At 44.0% G+C, this 22,303-nt stretch overlaps 1 protein-coding gene across 5 annotated transcripts in view; it reads right to left on the bottom strand.

Annotated features, from left to right (window-relative positions):
* The window catches only part of LOC115475541 (core histone macro-H2A.1), a 63,464-nt gene that overhangs the window by 23,336 nt on the left and 17,825 nt on the right, over positions 1-22,303 (bottom strand). For 3 of the 5 annotated variants that reach the window (XM_030211329.1, XM_030211333.1, XM_030211330.1), the window contains exons 3-5: positions 18,592-18,698; positions 15,644-15,844; positions 14,387-14,497 (exon numbers count right to left, since the gene is read on the bottom strand). In XM_030211329.1, coding sequence (XP_030067189.1) covers positions 14,387-14,497; positions 15,644-15,844; positions 18,592-18,698 — 419 coding nt within the window. The remainder of the gene's footprint in view (positions 1-14,386; positions 14,498-15,643; positions 15,845-18,591; positions 18,699-22,303) is intronic. The other 2 variants (XM_030211331.1, XM_030211334.1) reach the window with 1 other exon arrangement.

Genomic DNA, 22,303 nt, shown 5'->3' with positions numbered 1-22,303 from the left:
CACTTGTGACTTGACTTGCAGAAGGCCCTTCATAAACTGAGAAATAATAGGATATTGTGAAGCCATAAGACTATCAATAGTGAAATCATAGGCTGAGAGTGTACCAATATGTAGCTTGATGGAGACTGTCTGCAGGTACAGGTAGTGAATCATGGCATTGGGAAGACACTAAATGGGGTCATGGACAGTTAATGTAACACCAGATGGAGAACCGCTTCCACTTGAAGAAGCAGACATGCCTGGTTGATGGTTTCCTTACAGCAACCATGCTATCTTGAATGGGCAGTGGAAGTCCCAGAGGTGTCATTAAATGAGCTTCAGTTTCCAAGCTGTCAGGGTTATAGACTTGAAGTCAGGATGAAGAAGGGAGCCCTTGCTTTGTACGATCTTCGATGTAAATACATAAAGCCTGCAGAGATGAGGTAATCAGTTTTTACCAGGCCAATAGGGCACAATAAGAATCATCATGCTGGACATCTGCTAGAACTTGTGCAGGATCTTTGCTATGAGAGGTATGGGGGATAAGTGAAGAGGAGGGGCCAAGTCTATGGCATGGCAAGAGGATCCCTTATGGCTTGGAATCCGAAGTACATAGAAGACTACTGAATCTTGTGAAGAACATGTCCCTCTGGGTAGGAGTAATGCATGTGGACTGAGAGGAGTTTGTGCTGGGTAGCTGGTATTGAATATTTGGAAGGTACTTACAGTAGCACTTGATGAATTCACTGAACATCTTTTGCATAAATAAAGGAAATTGTTATAGTAAAGACAGCAAAACGAATGAACAGGATTCATCACCATTATAACTATTGTAACATGATATACTATGACCAGAGTTGAAGCCATGAGGCTGGACTATCAACCGTCCACAAGAGAGACTTGTGCCTGAACTGGGAACAGCAGGTGGCCACCTGTACGGGATATGCACTATCAGTATGAAAGAAATCTTGCAGTGAATTGGTCTGCTCATAATCTGTGTGCTGTACGGTCATGGTAGTGATTGCACTGACAACAGATGACACTTTGTTGTGTCCTGGCTACACAGCCTAAGTGATGGAGTTGATTCCATTGGAGATGAATGCACAGACCTGTGGTTAGAGGATAACCTTTGTAAGACATCAGTGCTGATGTACTTGTGTTTTCACCTCAGGCCTATATGAGTGACAGAAGGCAACTGGGCTTTGGTCAAGGAATCTCCAATGAACCTCACATCAAATTCAAGGAAGTCTGGTGCTGCTCTTTTGCAACTAGTTTTGTCAAGTCATCGTACATGGAGCTGGATAGTGCAGTCACCCAGTCTCTGTGCAGATATTACTCTCTTCTATTTTTAAGAAAGCAGAAGCCTCTGCTTTTGAATGATTTAATTCAACTATTTGTGTGTCTGAGTCTGATTTATATATGGTTCATGGAGTAGCACTTTCAATTTCCCACTGTATTTCTGCATAATTCTTTGTTTAGAATCTTATAAACTGCTTTAATGTTGTATCACATAAGGTGGTATAGCAAATGAGAAATAAACATAGAAGGTTCAGGTGGTCTTTTCGGGCTAATGGGGACATATGTCCACAGTGCTTCCAATCGTCCTGCTTATGGTTGGAGCCAAGACAAATAAAGCATTTGGAGTGGGTATACAAATTCTGGATCTGGACAATGGTGGGAAAATGTGGGATACAAATGCAGCAAATAAAATTTTGTTTGGGACATATTTGATAACTAACATAGTTGAAAAAAAAAAAGAAAAAGAAATAAGAACACACACACACATACATACATATAAAAACTTTTCTTTTTAAAGAAGGAGATGACTAGAAACATCAGACAGATGTTAAGAAACCTTACAAAGATGGGACAGTTTTATTTTCACATCCATTTGGCAAAGTGGAAGGTACCTGGAATACTGCTGTGTGCAGGAAAGGCCATGCATGCTCAGAAAGATGCATTCATTTCTGAGCTCTGGAAGAGCTGTTCCATCCTGGCGACAAGCAATGATGTCACCAGACTTGTGTACCTGACGGAATCCTTTTTGTGCACAGAAAATATAAATTACAGAAGGCAGGTGCTTCTGAGGACTTCATGCTCCAGAAAAGCCCAAATTGGCAAATCAGATTTGCTTATTTGGTATTTTCTGACAAATAAAGGTCTTTGAATAAAATGTTTGAGTCAAGCTTATCAGATAAGGAAGGTACTCCCCCCATTGTTTTAACGGGCTGTTTAACCGAAAGTGAGGTTTAATCACCATAAATATATCATAAAATATAAACATTCTATGTCAATTCAATTATATGATATAATATAGAAAGACTTAAAAAATACAAAATAATATTTTAATTGTATTACACATTCAGTTGGCTATAGTCTTCCAGGATGAATTGAGCCTAAATGATTAAATTAATACTATAGAAGCAATTTTATACCTGGGTGTCACAACTTAGGAACCTTCGATGCTGCATGCTGAATGCGAATTCTAACACAGAATCGGGGCGCCAAGATTCCATTAGATAATACTAGCTAAAATTAGCATCAATGTACCTACATTTTGGCACACCCACTTACGCCATATCAACAGCAGGCAATTTAGCATGTAACAGAGTATTCTGTAAGTTACACGTGTAAATGTGGACCTGTCCCCTTAAATTTACATGCTAAGTGAACTGCATGTGTCATTTACAGAACTATGCCAAGTGCTCAGCTAGCACCGCATAATTGCTAGAATTCTATAAATCTATGCATGCAATTAGCTTGTTCCTGATTTAGGGGGTAAAAGGCTGACTCTCGTGTCTATGGAAAATATATTGATGGCCTTTAGTCCGATAGATGGAAGATCTCTCATAGAAAGGGGAGATTTCTTCTAATGGCCAAAATTTAAATGTTATTGGCCTACCACCTGGCTCACTCCTGAATGATACTGTTTGTGCCTTTAATTTACTGTAGACAACTACTAATGGAATTCTTTGCTGTTCCTAATTTCTTTTATGTAATAGTATTATTGTTTACCGCTTTGAGCTTTTATTAGCAAAAGCGGTATATCAAATCCCAAATAAACATACTATTTAAATCGAAGGTCAACAATATAAGATACTAACATGGATAGAGTGAATCCTCTTTATAAGAGATTGGTGAGTTTGTTTGTAGGATAGTTTTTTCAAGCTGTGCTAGAAAATGCATAAAATAACATGAGTTAAAATTAAAATGCAGTGGATTAGAATTCCATGATAAACTAGGGTCAAAGGCCATTAGTATGAATGTGCATGTAACTGAGATTGTGTTGGTGTATGGGAAGTAGCATGATATGCTCATATTCACATGCTACCAATTGTGCACTTGTTAAATGCACAAAGGTGAAATTAGATCTTACCTGCTAATTTTCTTTCCTCTAGACCCTCCAGACCGGTCAAGACGCGTGGGTTATGTCCTCCTACCAGCAGAGGGAGACTGAGAAACACTGAGCTTTTGAATACCGTATATATAACCTGTGCAGTACATCCACTAGCCAGTATAACCCTGACAAAGCAGAGAAAACAAAAACAAAAACACCAACTACAACGAACAACCCTGTACGTGGTCACTGCCAACTGGACACTTTCTTCATATCTTTCACTGTGTCCCTTTATTGTGTGTGCTTCCACAGATGGACTATCAAACACGGTCACACCTGACCAGACTCATACCAACAAAAGTCTGAAACCATAGAAACCACACTCAACAGCTGCCAAGAGAGAACAACAGACAAAACAGACCAAGCAGACATCCTGGCCTAAAGTACAGACTGGGCGGGCCTTGACCGGTCTGGAGGGACTAGAGGAAAGAAAATTAGCAGGTAAGATCTAATTTCACCTTCCTCCACGACCCTCCAGACCGGTCAAGACGCGTGGGACGTACCAAAGCAGTAAAAATCCTAAGGGCAGGATCCACGAAGGCCAGAGGTCAACACTGCAGCCCCAAAGCCTGCCTCTTCCTTGGCATGCACATCAATCCTGTAATGTTTAACAAAGGAATGCAATGACAACCAAACCGCCGCTCGACAAATATCTAACGGAGGAATCATACTACTCTCCGCCCAGGAGGTCGCCATTCCCCTGGTAGAATGAGCCGAAAACTCCTTAGGGACCACGCGGCCCTTCAGCAAATACGCAGAAGCAATTGACTCCTTTAACCATCTAGCTATCGTAGCTTTGGAAGCTGCTGCGCCCTTTCTTGCACCACCATGAAGAACGAACAAACGATCAGAAAGTCTATAGTGCCGAGTTCTGGAAATATAACAGCGCAAGACTCTTCGCACATCTAACTTGACCAGTCGACGCTGCTCCGCATCCCCCGCAAAGTCACCCAAAACTGGCAAGGAAATAACTTGATTCACATGGAACTCTGAAACCACCTTGGGCAAAAAGGACAGCACAAGGCGCAACGAAACCTTTTCCTTGGAAAAAGACAAAAAGGGTTCTCTACAAGACAAAGCCTGAAGTTCCGACACCCTCCGAGCTGAAGTAATAGCCACCAAGAACACCGTCTTTAGGGAAAGATCCTTATCCGAAACAGAAACCAAGGGCTCAAACGACGGCCTCACCAAAGCATCCAGAACGAGATTCAAATCCCACGGAGGCACCATCCGCCGCCGGGGCGGTCGCAGTAACTTAACACCCTTCAAAAAATGAACAACATCAGGACTAGAAGCTAACGACTTCCCCTGGATCTTCCCATGAAAACACGACAAAGCCGCCCACCTGTACCTTCAAGGAAGACAAGGCCAGAGCCCTGTCCATACCATCCTGCAAAAACTCCAAGACATCCGTCACCGACGCTCGAAAGGGAAGAACCTGTCTACCTGAGCACCAATGCTCAAAGACTCTCCAGACCCGGACATACGCCAACGAAGTGGACTGCCTACGCGAACTCAACATCGTATCGATAACTCTGGACGAAAAACCTTTCTTCCTTAACCTGTGCCTCTCAAGAGCCAGGCCGTAAGCGAGAACCGATCCGGATCTGGCATAACTATCGGTCCCTGACACACCACCACTGAATCTGACAACAGCAGAGGATCCGCTACTGCCAGCCGAACCAGATCCCCGTACCACGGCCGACGCGGCCAATTCGGGGCTATCAAAATCACTTGTTCTGGGTGCCGAGTGATGCGCTGAACCACGCGACCGACTAACGGCCATGGAGGAAACACATACAGCAACTCCTGAGGCCAAGGCATCAGGAGCGCATCTATACCTTCCGCTCGAGGATCCCTCCGTCGACTGAAAAACCTCTGAACCTGAGCATTGCGGGCCGTTGCCATGAGATCCATCACGGGAATTCCCCAGACCGACACAATGCGATTGAACACCGACCGATGAAGAGACCACTCTTCGGGGTCTAGAGAATGCCTGCTTAGGTAATCTGCCTCCACGTTGTCTACTCCAGCCACATGTGCCGCGAGAGCGCTAGAAGATGAACCTCCGCCCATTGGCACAACAGCGCCGCCTCCTCCGCGACCGCCTGACTCTTTGTGCCCCCCTGACGGTTGACATAAGCCACGGCGATGGCGTTGTCGCAGAACACCCAGACTGCTTTCCGCAACAGAAGACTCTGAAACGCCTGAAGCGCTAACCGAATGGCCCGAGTTTCCAAACGATTGATGGACCACTGAGCTTCTACCCGAGACCAGCGACCTTGAGCTACCTGACCGAGACAATGAGCTCCCCAGCCCTGGAGACTGACGTCTGTGACGAGGACCACCCACTGCGGGGCCTCCAACGGCATTCCCTTTTCCAGATTGCATGGGTCTAGCCACCACCGGAGACTAAGGCGCGGTATTACCGACAGCTGAAGGCGCATGTCCAACTCCTGAGACAGAGGTGACCACCAACTGAGAAGAGCTGACTGCAACTGCCGCATGTGCGCCCGGGCCCACGGAACTACCTCTATGGTGGCCGCCATCAACCCCAGGACTTGCAGATACTCCCGGGCCGTCGGAGCCGATTCCGCCAGAAATAGACGAATCTGACCCTGCAACTTGCGAATCCGGGGGCCCGGCAGGAAGACTCGACCGTTCCTGGTATCGAAAAGAACCCCCAGATACTCCAGTGACAGCACCAGGTGACTCTTGCCGAAGTTCACTACCCAGCCCAGAGACTGAAGAAACTGAACCACTCGAGCAGTAGCCACCTCGCTCTCCGACTGGGACTTGGCCCGAATCAACCAATCGTCCAGGTACGGGTGCACCAGAATACCCTGCTTCCACAAGGCCGCCGCCACTACAACCATGATCTTGGAAAATGTTCGAGGAGCGGCCCGAATGGGGATGTGCAGATAAGCCTCCGTCAAATCCAAAGACGTGAGAAACTCCCCTTCCTGCACCGCGACAATGACCGACCTCAACGTTCCATGCGAAAAGAGGGAACCCTGAGAGCTGCATTGACTGTCTTCAGATCTAGGATAGGCCGAAAGGCATCCTCCTTCTTTGGGATCACAAAATAGATCGAATAGCAGCCCAAGCGGTGCTGAGCGGCGGGCACAGGTACCACCGTCCCCAGGCTGATCAGGCGAGCCAAAGTGTCCCGCACTGCTTCTCGCTTGAGCCTCGAATGACAAGGGGACTCCAGGAACCTTTCGGGAGGCAAGCTGTCGAACTCCAGTGCATATCCGTCTCGCACCACCTCGAGAACCCACTGATCCGATGTGATTTGGGCCCAGTTCTGGTAAAACAGACTCAGCCGAGCCCCTACCCGAACCAGAGCCTGTACACCTTCATTGCGAATTACACCCTGAAACCTGTCCTCCCGCGGAGAAATCCCGTCCTCCGCGCCGATTCCCATGAAAGGACTGGGTGCGCTGGAAAAACTGACCTCTATAGGACCCACTAGTCCTCCCGGGCCTATACTGACGAGCCTCCTTAAACCGACCTCGGGAGGAAGTACCCCTGGTAGCCGCCTTGGGACGAAAATCCGGAAGGCGAGGGGCCTTGGCATCGCTGAGACCGCGCACCAACTTATCCAAATCCTCACCAAAAAGCATGGACCCCTTAAAGGGAAGTGAACACAACTTAGCTTTAGAGGCTGCGTCCGCGACCCAACCTCGCAACCAAAGGGCCTTACGTGCCCCCACCAGCAGAGCCATATTCTTGGCCGAGGCACGGAGCAAATCATAAAGCGCATCAGACAAAAAGGACGATCCCATCTCCAATTTGGCTAACTCCTGCACCCCTGAGGTCCCAACCTCCACCGAATCATCAAGAAGCTTCTCGGCCCAACGGAAACACGCCCGCGCAACCAGCCCCCCACAAACTGAGGCCTGCAGAGCCAGGGCCGACAAATCGAAACTCCGCTTGAGAAAGGACTCAAGCCTCCTATCCTGAGGATCACGGAGGGCGGTCCTACCGTCTACCGGAATAGCCGTGGCTTTTGTAACTGCTGTCACCACAGCATCAACTGTGGGTGCCTTAAAGGAATCTCTATCTTCCTGTGGAAGCTGATAAAGTCTTGTCATCGCTTTAGAAACTTTACAGGGAGAGTCCGGCGAATGCCACTCTTGAAACACCATATCCCGGAGATCCTTATTCATGGGAAAGGACCTAGCCTGCCGCTGAATACCCTTAACCAAGGGATCCACCTGTCTAGCCTCCCCCAAAGCCGCCTCTGGCTGTTCAAACTTAAGGGTGGAAGAGACCTGCTCAATGAGTTCCGCAAGCTCCTCCCTATGAAAAATCCTCACTACAGAAGGATCCTCTCCAGGCACCACCAAATCCGGATCCTGAGAGCCCTCAAACCCCTCAGAATCTCCTATTTCACTAAGAGCCCCTTCGGACCCTCCAGGAGAGAATCCCTCCTCCTCGTCCCACTCAAACCGAGGCCTCTTAGCCAGTGCTGAACTAGACCCCTCCCCTAAAGGCGGGGGTCCTGACTTCCAGGCTTGATAGAGGGTCCAAACAAACTCTGGAGGAAAAGCAACGCCTCCTGGACCCTCCGGTACCACTTTTGGAGCCGATCCAGGGGCAGCAGGGCCAAAAACAGCTGATTCCGCGGGACGCGCGGAATCCAAAATGGCGGGCGTTCCCGCCAAAACTAAACTCGCTGACACCGTCCCTGCTGGAGCTCCCGCTGCCCCCGACACCCCCGAATTAGCTGGAACCTCCGCAATTAACACCGGGGGCGCCGCCATCAACGAGGCCTGCTTCGGTTCGCCGCACAGCCGGCACTGTCCTCCCGGAGATTCTACTCCTCGGCGCGAACACGCGCGACACCGGAAGAGTTTGCCTGCCATAACACTGAAGCTCACCACACGCTGTGCGAAGCGGCGCCAAAAATTTTCACTCACCGCTTTCCCACAACAATCACTCGCACTGCTCTCTCGCTATAAACAGGAATCGAACCTGCCGTCCGTTCCTAGTCAGATACAGGCCCAGATAGCTCTTAAAGAGACATCAACACAAATTGGCAGCTGAGAAGTGGGAGGCACTCAAGGCTACAATATTAGAAAAGCAGCCAAGGCACAAAGCTGCCAGAATCTCCATAGAGAGCAGCACAGGGGGAAAAACTGGGCCCCACCAGACCCAGGGCCCCGAAGCACTTTTTTTTTTTTTCAACACACGTACAGGGAATAGTCAAAAACCAATAAATTGGCAAGAAGAGTAAAATCCCCTTAACTGAATAGTCAAACTACCTCACCAGACTATTGAAGACTGCACAGGCTGTCCTTCTACCTCTGCTGAGACTGAGAAAATACTGGCTAGTGGATGTACTGCACAGGTTATATATACAGTATTCAAAAGCTCAGTGTTTCTCAGTCTCCCTCTGCTGGTAGGAGGACATAACCCACGCGTCTTGACCGGTCTGGAGGGACATGGAGGAAATGTAATGTTTGCCTTGGGCTAGGTGCTAAACTTTTTGCTGTGAGACTAAGACCTAAAGCTTTTTAGCCATGGCCAAATCCTCTGCTAACTGCCCCAGAATGATGGTACACATGATTTCCTCTCTCATCAAACCCTGTAGATCACAAGATGAGTGTTTCCAGCCCTGTCTGAAGGGCACCATAACAGCTCACTCCAGCAGTATCCCCCATTTTCACACAGCCATCAGACCCCCAAGACTCTTTCAAACCCCATTCCAGGGCTCTTCAAGAGCATATCACTGCAAGACGCAAGGTGGAGTTAATTCACCATGCACCTTCTACAAACATCATTCAGCAACTGCAGGAGTGTGTAAAGGGGACTTTGAAGCCCCTCCTGTCCATAAAGAGTCAGAACCTTATAATGGTAGGACCTAATTCCAGAAGAGTGAGGGAGTTATGGTAGAACCTACTTGGGAAGAGGGACCTGAATAAAGCTGCTTAGAGAAGAGGTTGTACAAGACTGCTCAGGGAGAAAGGATGTAGTTAGGGATTGAGTAACTTGTGGTCCATGGGGGTTCACTTTTCATTTTGGGATGGTTAATATAAAGAATTTCAAGCTATAGTATGTAGATTTTACACATTGTGTGCTAGTGTCCCTGTTAATACTGGCCTTGTGCTACTGAGGGTTTCTGTTAGTATGCAGTTAGTAAACTTTATTCCATGTTAATAGTCTTTTACTGCACATTTAAATTTTTGCCAACTTACATGCAAAAAACAAACAAAAAAATTACTGTAAGTTTATTGCATTTGTCTCAATATATGACTTATTTATTAAAAGTATTCTGGGAAAAAATCTTTTCACAAATCAGGCCCAATGTGTATAAGAGGTCTTCCAAACCCGTCTTGGTGACCCTACAGCAAGTTGGGTTTTCAAGATACCCGCAATGAATGTGATTGAGATAAATTCACATTAACTGAGTCTGCGATGTATGCCAACATCAGGTATATTCACCAGAGATATCCTAAAAACCTGACGGGCTGTGGGGTCACCATGATGTACAAGTAATTAGGCTTTGTTATGAAGAGGAACTCTATACTTCCGTTTTATTTTCTAACAGCAGCAAAACATTGGTTTGCTAGTATTACAGGAATGCCACAGATCTTATTTTCATTTCTCGCAGGAACCTTTCAGAACTTTAAAAATTCCCTTCACGGACAATTGTTACACCCATTAATGTGCATCTTGAAACATCATGAAGATGTGCAGGCTGATATTCAAAGGCATTTATCTGGTTAGCAGGTGCAGCTCTCTGAATAAATTGCAGCCAGTAGAATTTTCCCTCTGATCACCTCAGCGCTACCCAGACAGTGTTGAGCTGGTCTATGGGAGGAGCTGGAACAGATAGTGGTGATGTCCTAACTTTATCCAGTTAGTGGTCTGAATCTGGTCAGTTCTGATTTCTGGATATTTAGTGCCGGTCAGTATCCAGATAACTGTCCTGAATAGCTGATGCTTTTTTATCCCCTGGCAGTCACCGTTTTAAAAACTGCCAACCACCAGAGGCTTAACATTGGCCCCATCCTGATAAATGTTGTCTTGTGTATCAGTTAGAGTTTTCATTTTTTTTTTGGAGCCTAGACAACCGCTTTAATTTATTGTGGCTAGAGAGGGGGTTGGTGTGTTAGTGGACTCAGAGCCAGCATGTCCTGGCTGTAGATAATTGCTTAATTCATGATGCTCTTATTTTGATTTCCTCTAATTGTTAAATATTTTGATTTGACCCTCCTCTATATTGTGGACTAAATATTTGATCATTTTCACTTTTTATGATTTTGAATTGGGTTTCTGATCTATTCAAGTTATGGAGGATGTATACTTGATATTATTGGAAAAAGTATAGATTAAAAAAAAAAATTGGCTCCATCATTTCCAGGCATTCAGGTACTTTGTAACTCCTCATTTTGCTCCACAGCAGGATTTTGTTTTTTTATTTGGATTTATTCTCACATAAAACCAAAGGTATTAACTCAGTCACTCAAGGTTATATCATTAGCTACTGTTATGTCTATAATGTCTATTAGCAAAGATGATGAGAGAATGGTTTGTGTGTTATACACACTGGGCTGAATTCAGTATGTGGTGCTGAAAATTCGGTGCCGAAATGTTCTATAAACAGTGCTCAGAGTTGAGTGCCATTTACAGTATAGCGCTTACAGCTGATTTCCGTGCCAAGCTGTGGGCGTGATTATTTACTCCAATGGAAACCTGGTGTAAATCCTGGTAGTATGCATGCATCTTTAATGAATGCCCCTTACCCGCCCATCCCATGGCCACACCCCTTCAGAGTTGCACTTTATAAGATTTGTGTGCGATCTTTATAGAATAGGGTTTACCAATGTGAGCATACAAATTTAAATCATAGCTCATTAATGCCAATAACTGATTGTTAGCACCCAATTACTGGTACTGATTGGCTCGTTGCCAATTTAGTTACGCATGCATCTCAGAATAGTGCGCAATTTTGCATGCCATTTATAGAATCTGGGAGATTCTATCGTTAGCGTGCACTAAAAAGTTAGCGCGTCTACAGCGTGACTTAGTAAACAGGGCCCTATGGCTATTTTAAAAATATTTCAGGGAAAGGTATTTTATGTAAAACTCAATGGGCTGTACCTGGATATTGTTTTTCTTCCTAAATATGAGACTGTAATATGGGAAGCAGAGGTACTGTAAGTTTTATAAATTGCCTTGCTGAGCTCTGATCAGACTGAATTAGTGGATATGGAATGTGGGATATAATCAATATGATTTCTTTTAAGTAGCTTATGAGCAAGTGTTAACCTTTTATTATTTATGATTATTTTTTAAGTGCCACATTTCATAGCAATAACACACGCCGGGATGCGTTAAGATATTTCAGTACCTGTATTATAAAACTGCATAAATAAAAAATGTGAAAAAGAAAAAAAGGGACTTCAGTACCGATGAAACCAGGCTGCTACAATCCCTGGGGGTACATAGTGCAACTTTAAAACACTCACTGACATACTTATTATGTCAAGGATGGACAACTCTTGTCCTCTGGGAACCCAAAGCAGTCACGTTTTCAGGACATCCCTAATAGCCGAGGGCACGGCTCCTGAAGAAGCACTGGAGAAACAGGGGCTCTCTGTTGAGCGTTCCCAATTGAGTATGCTACAGCCCAGATAAGTGTATTTCCCTACAGCATAAGAAGTAATAAATAAGAGTGGTTAATGGTAATTGCTCTAAATGGAGGTTTTCTGACTTATGATGATTCTGCACCTATTCCTAATAGAGCAGATGATGGTCTGCACAGGATAGGAAGCAGTCTGCTACCAAGGAAAGCACAACCAGGGTGAAAGAAGGGAATCTGAAGTCTTTCCTCCATAACTGATGAGAGCATTCAGCTTGCTTATGGTATAGATTGAATGGTAAAAATGTGCAAAATAAAAGAAGTAAGTAATCCTGAGATGCTTAAATGTAGAATCATTAGCAAAAACAATTACCCCAGCGTCTGCCAGACCCTTTGCCCTCAAAATCAAGTAGCTTAGCAACAGCCATGGCAACTGCAAGGCCCTTCTTTGTAACCCAACTGTCTCATACAGTACTCTTCTGGAATGCATTTTCTTGCCAAGAAAGGGAAATATATGTTTAGCAAGCACTTGAAAATCAAGGTAATTTGGCTGCTAAAAAAAAAGGGCTTCTGGTTTATGTTTCTGAAAATATTTTTTAAAATAAGCTGGAAAGGCTTCAGTTGTAAAAACGTTAAATCATGTTTGAAATGCTCCGAATTAGCTCTGATGCAAAAATGAAGCATTCCAGGTTTAAAAGATGAGATCAATTAGTTCAACATCAAAAAGGATTCAGAACAGCGCAGTATTGAATTAGCATGGCTCTGAATAATATCTGTTCTCTGTCCGCTTCACAAAGGTCTTCTATAGGAAAAGTAGCGCAGCTTAAAGTCAGAAAACAGGGACAAGGTGAATCCAGATCTTTTCTGATTCAGACCTTGATCAATATGGAGGAACATGCTGCGGCTGCCAGTTCTGAGCTTCTGAACTGTGCGTGTCTAAAATCCACAGAGGTTTGGACTGGTAGTGACACTGAGATACTCCACTTTATTCACCCAACTCACGTGGGCATATCAGGAAGAGAGAACAGAGACTGCATCAGTGGATTTATATCCTGTTTCTTCAACAGACATGTCCTGTTAAGTATTAATTCATTTGGATTTAAACCAAAATGGAAAAAAAATTTCAGAGAAATATTTTCAGAAACATCCCAATAGAAGATCGCAAAAATTAAAAGCAGCATTCAAAGGTTTTAGCAAAAAATAAAATCACAGTGTTTTTCCCTTATAGGGAAGATGGAACTGTCATTCATTAAAAAAAAAACCAAACAACCCTCAGTTTTCATACTAAGATCTAGCAGATTATAGCCCAAATAATGTCGTAGTACTCTGTTCTCACCTAAGCGAGCATTGTAACCCGAAGCCTAGTCAAGAAATGTATTGTTAGTCCAATTAAAACGTGTCATGTTTTATTTATTTAGGGAGTTTTTTTACTAAGCTGTGGTAGAGTTTTTAGATTATGGTGGAAATCAGCTGGCGGTAAACGCTGAGACATCCATAGGAATATAACGGGCTTCTTGGTGTTTATCACCAGTTGATTTCTAAAAACGCTACCGCAGCTTAGTAAAAGACCCCCTTAGTTTTGCTTGTTAATCTTTAACACTATGCACTTAACTATGTTCTCCATCTTTTGCCAAACATAATTAATATTTTTTTTTAAGTAAATGAGATGAAGTTCTTAAATCACACTTCTGTTTGTATGAATAGGGAATCCCTCTAAGTCAATTTTATCTTCAGTAAAAAATATCAACAGAGATTAAGCTTTATTCCATTAATTTCTGATTTCAGAAGGGAAAAGCTAGCGCTTCTGTCTAGTTGACATAGAGGCATTTTTCAAAGCGCTTAGACTTACAAAGTTACATAGAAACCTATGGAATTTTGTAAGCCTAAGTGCTTTGAAAATGAGCCCCATATCGGTCTTTCACAGCCCACAAGATGATGAATTCAGTGGGCAAGACACAAGCAAAATCATTCAGCAGGATTTCATTCCTATTCCTGAAGTGCATCAGATGCCTCTCTGACTGGGATTTACTCAGTCAGTTAATTGTTTGATCTTTACCCAGACAGCAGGCCAGAAAACTGCTAATAACCAATAATGATAGTGTATTTATGGGCAGATGTGAAAACTATCTACAAAAATATGGCATTTAATGGTGTTTTGTGATGCCAACATCAGCACCTCTCATGCAATGTGAATTTAGGTTTGCCTTATTCTCTTTACTATTAATTTACTAGCTGGCTGATACAGTAGTGAGAAACAACTCTAAAGATCATCACTGAACACATTTGTTGAAAGCTTATCTATTAAAACTTCTAAACACTTGACTGCATGCATATTACACCCTTCCATAACTACTCTTCATTAGCTCCTTATCTTTGATCATGATAGCAAGTGAGTGATCTGAAATGTGCAATCTTACCTTCTGTCCAAGAAAGAGACTTTTTGTGGACAGGACGGTAAATCCATCTCCTGGACTGCCCTCTGTTGTACTGTCTGCACTTGCTGCTTTGCTGACTTCACCTTGCTTCTTCTGACAAAAACAAACTGCTGATTCAAGATCATGTGACACATACATCTCTCAAGCATGCAAATCACAATCTCGTAAGGCATTGTGAAAACACTCAGCCCAAAAATGAAGAACTCACTGGCTAATGTATTAGCCTCTCTGAAGGGGGCAGGGGCATTCCCCAGCTACTTCCCCCCCCCCCCCCCCCCCCCAACGGTGTCATCTTGGAAAATGAATTTAATTCAAAAGAATCACAATGAAACCTGAATTGCTCAGCGACTAATAATTTTTTTGAGTTCAAATTGCTTTATTCATTTTTAACAATACCACCAAAACGGATCAATACAATAGCAAAATAAGTATTCAGACAGATGGTACCCTCATTCCTGAATTACATCCCTGACATAATTATCCAATAGTTCCCAATTAGTACTCTTGTCCTCTGCCTCCCTCTCTTAGGTCTTTTTACTAAGCTGCAATAAAAAGTGGCCTTAGTGCACCATTAGGTAGGTTTTTCACGTGCGCTAAGACCATTTTTACTGCAGCCATAAAATGGCCAATTTTCCATTTTTGTTTTCAATTCATGGCTATGCGCTAACATTAAATCAAAACATAAGGGGGAGATCCCTGCAAAATAGTCAATCTATCCAAATACATACAAAAGGGATACTCATTCAAGGGTCTGACTTACAAAATTATTTAGGAATGATAGGAGGAAAAAGCCTCAAGAAGCTCCCAGCGTTGTTGAGCAGCAGGAGAAGGACTGCTTCATTATCTCTATAATGCGAGCCGATGATGAAGCAGTCCTGCTCCCGCTGTTCAACAACGCTGGGAGCTTCTTGAGGCTTTTTCCTCCTATCGTTCCTAAATAATTTTGTAAGTCAGACCCTTGAATGAGTATCCCTTTTGTATGTATTTGGATATGTACTAACATTGCCTTGCTGCACATTTTATAACAAACATACATGTTTACAATACATGCACAAAATTTACATCTTTTTTGCGAATGGGCATTGTTAGGGCTGGTTCTGGATGCCTATGAAATAGCTACCCTGTAATAAAATTATCCCGCCTGTCCTTCAGATAAATGGTGTTTAGATCTGGTAACATGTGCAGTTTGTAAGCAATCTGGCTCCTGTACTCCTCGTTGTGTTTGGAAACATTGCCTACCTTAGACTTCCTTATTCCTTTCTTGCCGCCTGCTTTTGTTGACGCTGCTTTCTTAGGTGAGGATGATTTTTTTGCTTTTTTGGCTGGAGTATTTTTGATGATGGTTTCCAGTTTGCTCTTGGATCCTCGTTTCTTCGCCAACAGCTCTGGGTGAACATTTGGTAATACGCCACCACTGGCTATAGTGACACCCTTTAGCAGCTATATATAAAAATTGTAGACAGTAAGCTAAAGAATTATCCTATCAAATAACATTATATTTATTTTAAAAATGTACTAAGGATGTAGACAAAACTGACAGCTTACTGGCCGATATTCAAAGCGATTTAGCTGGCCACCGACCGGCCATATTCACTTTGCTGCACGTCCATTTTCGGCAAAAATTTTAAAGAAGGCATTTTTTGTAGGTGCGCTGAAAAATAATTCTGCACGCACCCAAAACACGCATCTACACTACTGCATGTCATTTTTCAGCGCACCTTAGTAAAAGGACTCCTAAGTGCTGCTGAAATTTGCGGGTAGTGCTTAAGTCAAAGCTGGCTATGTTGGGAGTGTTCTGGGAGTGCAGTCAGCACTTGGCTGCTTAAGGGGGGTCTTTTAGTAAGCTGAGGTAGCATTTTTAGCTCGCGGTAGAAATCTGCTGGCAGTAAATGCCAAGAGGCTTATAGGAATATAATGGTGTTTAGCTGGAGGGGCATAATCGAACGGGGACGACCACCTCTAAGGACGTCCCGGCGAAGGGGTGGGGAAACCGCTATTATCGAAACAAGATGGACGTCCATCTTCTGTTTCGATAATACGGTCACGGACGCCCAAATCTCAACATTTAGGTCGACCTTAAAGATGGTCGTCCTTAGAGATGGTCGTCTCCGGTTTTCGGCGATAATGGAAACCGAGGACGCCCATCTCAAAAATGACCAAATCCAAGGCATTTGGTCGTGGGAGGAGCCAGCACTCGTAGTGCACTGGTCCCCCTGATGTGCCAGGACACCAACCAGGCACCCTAGGGGGCACGGCAGTGGACTTCACAAATTGCTACCAGGCGCATAGCTCCCTTACCTTCGGTGCTGAGCCCCCCAAACCCCACTCCCCACAACTGTACACTACTACCATAGCCCTAAGGGGTGAAGGGGGGCACCTACATGTGGGTACAGTGGGTTTCTGGTGGGCTTTGAAGGGCTCACATTTACCACCACAAGTGTAACACGTAGGGGAGGGATGGGCCTGGGTCCGCTGCCTGAAGTGCACTGCACCCACTAAAACTGCTCCAAGGACCTGCATACTGCTGTCATGGAGCTGGGTATGATATTTGAGGCTGGCATAGAGGCTGGCAAAAAAAAACCTGAATATTTTGTTTTTAAGGTGGGAGGGGGTTGGTGACCACTAGGGGGAGTAAGGGGAGGTCTTCCCCGTTTCCTTCCGGTGGTCATCTGGTCAGTGTGGGCATCTTTTTGAGGCTTAGTCGTGAAAAAAAATGGACCAAGTCAACCAAATGCTAGTCAGGGACGCCCTTCTTTTTTCCATTATCGCTTCGCTTCCGACACGCCCCCAGGAACTTTGGTTTTCCTCGCGACGGACTGCATTTGGAGACGCCCAAAATCGGCTTCGATTATGCCGATTTTGGCGACCCTGAGAGGACGCCCATCTCCTGATTTGTGTCGAAAGATGGGTGTCCTTCTCTTTCGAAAATGCCCCTGTTGGTGTAAATCCTGGCCTGCCACTTAGGTGCAGATCCCCGGTATTCAGTAATTCTGCGCACATCATTTAATGAATGCCCCCTTTTGCCCACAACCCTATAAAATTTACGCATGAATCTTTATACACTAGTGCTTAGCAAGATGTGCACACAAATCCAAAATGGTGTCAATTACCTCCAGATTCTATATCTCGCGCCTAGTGTTCCGCACCAAAATCTAGGCATATTCCATAACCATGTGCGTAACTTAATTGGCTTAATAAGCTAATTAGCATTGATAACACTTAAGCAATAATGAGCACTAATTGACATTAATTAGAATTTACACGCACAACCCACTAAGTGGATTCTGGGGGAAATGGGCGTTTTGTGGGTGTTCCACAATTTACAAGCGTACTTACAGAATATGGCCCGGTGCACGTAAATCTACTTGCAGCCATATTTTCATTGGTGTAAATGGAAGCGTGTTGTTTTAGGTGCTGGGATATCAACTACTTGTATTCTATATACCGCGCCTAAATCTAGGTGCCGCTTACAGAATACGGAAATGTTTACCGTGCAGATTTTTTAGGCACCTTATATAGAATCCGGCCCTTGATGCCAATAATTGATTGTTAGCATCCAATTATTGATGCTAACATGCATCTCATGATAGCACCCAATTTTGCATGCATAAATTTGTGTGCCATTTATAGAATCCAGGGGGGCTGGGTGTTTAACATTCTAAAGTAACTATGACACATACACAAAGCTCAGAGTGGAAGCAGCCAAGAGAACCAATGAATGGCTGACAAACATATTAAAAGAGCAACCTTTAATGATGAAGTATGCTTGTGCTGTGATGGCCAGCCACCCCTCCTCCCACCCGTCATACCCAGACCCGGTCCAGTCCCGCGTCAGGCTACTCCCATTTTAATGCAGTTGACAGCAGCGGGTCTGCTCTACTATTGTGCTGAAAACGCTACATTAGCTTAGTTAAAAAAAAAAAATCTTCAGTAAAATAAAACAGGCATCACCTTCGTCTTGCTTTTCAAAGACAATCTACTGAAAACATAAAACTTGGATTTTAGGCATCTTTGTATGGAATCTAAATAAACATGCTTAAACCAGTACAGCTTGCTGGTTAAACAAACATTTCACTTTATTGTATTTCTGGCTGGCAATATGACCGTTTGGCTAAATAAAGCTACACCCTTGGAACCTTGAATAAATACACTTTACTCTCTTACAAACTCAGGCCCTGAATTCTTACCTGATTTAACTCTTCATCATTGGCTACAGCCAACAGAATGTGTCTAGGAGTGACTCGACTTTTCTTGTTGTCCCTTGCTGCATTCCCAGCCAATTCCAGAATTTCCGCTAGGAATAATAATATTACCAGTTACCTCAGGAGGTAGGAGAACTTGGTTCTGTTTATGAAACAGTTAAAACAGCATTTTTTGTTGCAGGCTAGGATTTGATCTCAGTATAACGAGAACAGAGCACTGGGATGAGTCTGGTTGTATTTTTTTTATATGTATGTTTGTGATTGATGTGGTTTTATTAGTTGTGTTATGTTTGTGCTCTGCTCTGGATAAGAGCAGTATATAAACGGCAATAGATGAATTGAAATAATATCAAGAAGTCTTTTCTTGGTCGAAGTAATGCAGTTAAAGAAAATGTATAAATATAAACTCAAATATGGAGAAATATTTTATCAGCGCATATATAGTAGAGAATGACACGGGGACGGGGAACCGCAGGGACGGGGACAGAGCTCACGAGGATGGGGCGGGGACAGATCCCATGGGGGCGGGGTGGGGATGAGAACAGAGCCTACAGGGACGGGGACAAACTTTGTCCCCGTGTCATTTTCTAGTTGAAAGGGTAGAGGGTGGTGGTGGGAAGGAGGGTTATAGCTGCTCATTGTTATTATTGCTTTCTATTTGCAATTTATACACAACAGTTGCATGTGCTCAAGGCTTCAGTAGATAAGGACAGAGTCCATGGGGATGGGGATGGGGATGGGACAGAACCTGTGGGGATGGAGCGGGGATGGAGACAGAACCCACGGGGACGGGGCCAAACTTTGTCCCCGTGTCATTCTCTAATATACAGTACTGTTACTTGATTACAATGACGTTCTAATAGAATTACAGTACACAATTTTTAGGGACCCTCCTACTAAAAGATGTTAGGCCTAACTTGCTTAGCAAGTTGAAGCATTTCCCAGTGTTTTTCCTGTTTGCATGCACTACATTGTGCCTTAGCTATTTTTCCAAATATTATTTTGGCATTGAAGTATTAACTAGCTAGCACGTTCGCACTACTGCACACTAACCGGCTAATGCAGAGTTAATGCAGGAGCTCCCACGTTAACTTTTTTTACAGACAGCATGTGCTAATGCAACATTAGTGCATAACCTGAAATTTAAAAAATCTGGGCTGAGCACGCGAGAAAGTCCCGCTTTAGAACGTGTGAAGCCCAGATTTCAGCACACTTTAATAAAAGGGCCCCTTCATTTGGGGTTTCAAGATGTTCATCAGTTATGACCTGTTTACTTTCCTCTCAGTTACTGTTAACAGCGCTCCAGGTCTACAGCACATGTGAAGCTCCAATTTGCACACAACATCTAGATCAGAAAAGGAACATCCATGTTGGGATGTTCAAAATTTACTGGGTATTTTATTAAAGGCTTGCTAATTAGATTGTAAGCTCTGTCGAGCAGGGACTGTCTCTTCATGTTCAAGTGTACAGCGCTGCGTATGTCTAGTAGTGCATTAGAAATGTTAAGTAGTAGTAGTAGTAAATGCATGTAAATGTGTCATGCGGTAGCTGCAAAGTTTTATACAGCATCATTTGGGGACATTCCCACTATTTTTACTGCAGGTCATGTTTTAATATTCAAACATTCCTAGTACCTACTGAGAGCTAATATAAGACCAATTACCACCTCCTATCTAAGATGCGGTAAATGGTCCTACATTAACTCTTAATTAGCCAGTTACGACTAGATTCTGTAAATGGTGCCCAAATTTGGGTGCTGAAAAAAAGGAGTGCCGAGCAAAAATCTATAAATGGCGCTGCGAGTTGGGCACCCTTTATAGAATAGCGTGTAGCAATGAGGATCTGTGTTGGAGAATTCAAACCAACTCAAAGCTGGTGTAAATCCTTGTGTGTAAATTAGAAACAGGTCCCCCAATTCTATAACAGTGCACACATTTTTAGTGAACGTCCAGACCCACTGATGCTCCTCCCATGGCCACGCCCCCTGTTCAGCTGCATGCTAAAAGATTTACATAAGCATCTTTACAGAATAGCGCTTAGCAAGATGTACATGTAAATCCAAACTGTTGCTAATGCCAATAATTATTAGCTCCTAAATATTGGCATTGGCTCACTAATCATAACTGTACACGCTTAAAATCCGCGCATGCAATTTTGAGCGCCATATATAGAATCCGAAGTTTGCGTGCGATAAGTGTAACGTGGTAGTCGGCTAACGCTTCTACGCCTCCTGAGGGAGTAACTCTGAAAACGTTGTAACATGCAATTTAATGCACAGAAACAGGCAAATGACTGCAAAATCACTTAATGCTGTTTCCATGTGTTAACTGCGCATTAAGGGGATAAATGCCCTTTAGTAAAAGGGTCCCTTAGTTTGTTAACTTCTTATTGTCTGATGCAGTCATGTGCCTCATGCCTGAAAAAGATGCAGGCGCCATGCTTTTATCATTTTAGAAAATGAAGAGAATGAAACTTTGGACCAGTGTGGCTACCTGGATAAAGAGTTTTTGCCCGTCTCTTTCTTGAATGACTTTTATTTCTACAGCATCAAACATTTGCTCAATGATTTTATGAGGCAATTTTCATTTAATTAAAAACCTGAAGAGTTTAATTATTTCTCCTCTGAGTCAGATCAGGAACAGTTTATACAACTGGCAAGTCAACTCTCAGGCTGTCAGATCTGCAGTTTGTAGCAGATATGAGTTAAGCCATCTGGAACAAGCCATTAAAAATTACGTATAGTGTGTGTGTAAAGGTTTGGAATAAAAAACACATTTACAGCTTTTTTTTTTTTCACTGAAAATGCTTAGTCAAGGTATGTGCCATGAACAGAGATTCTGTAGAATAATTTAGGTCATGTTACAAGGTTTGCACATGTATAAAAAGCCATCTACAAGTGTATATTACTACTACTACTTAACATTTCTAGAGCGCTACTAGGGTTACGCAGCGCTGTACAAAATAAACAAAGAAGGACGGTCCCTGCTCAAAGGAGCTTACAATCTAAAGAACGAAATGTCAAGTTGGGCAGTCTAGATTTCCTGGGTAGAGGTGTAGAGGTTAGGTGCCGAAGGCGACATTGAAGAGGTGGGCTTTAAGCAGAGATTTGAAGATGGGCAGGGAGGGGGCCTGGCGTATGGGCTCGGGGAGTTTGTTCCACGCGTGGGTTGAGGCGAGGTAGAAAGGGCGGAGCCTGGAGTTGGCGGTGGTGGAGAAGGGTACTGAAAGGAGGGATTTGTCTTGAGAGCGGAGGTTACGGGTAGGAACGTAAGGGGAGATGAGGGTTGAGAGGTAAGGAGGGGCTGCAGATCGAGTACATTTGTAGGTTAGTAGCAGAAGCTTGAATTGAATGCGGTACCTGATCGGAAGCCAATGAAGTGACTTGAGGAGAGGGGTGATACGAGTGTATCGGTTCAGGCGGAAGATAAGACGTGCAGCAGAGTTCTGAACGGACTGAAGGGGGGATAGGTGGCTAAGTGGGAGACCAGTGAGGAGTAGGTTGCAGTAGTCAAGGCGAGAGGTAACGAGAGAGTGGATGAGAGTTCGGGTGGTGTGCTCAGAGAGGAAAGGGCGGATTTTGCTAATGTTATAGAGGAAGAAGCGACAGGTCTTGGCTGTCTGCTGGATATGCGCAGAGAAGGAGAGGGAGGAGTCGAAGATGACACCGAGGTTGTGGGCAGATGAGACGGGGATGATG

This window comes from Microcaecilia unicolor, chromosome 8 (assembly GCF_901765095.1).
Source record: "Microcaecilia unicolor chromosome 8, aMicUni1.1, whole genome shotgun sequence".
Lineage (NCBI taxonomy): Eukaryota > Metazoa > Chordata > Amphibia > Gymnophiona > Siphonopidae > Microcaecilia > Microcaecilia unicolor.
Note: the sequence above shows the minus strand (reverse complement) of the source record. Positions and strands in the feature narration are given on the sequence as shown.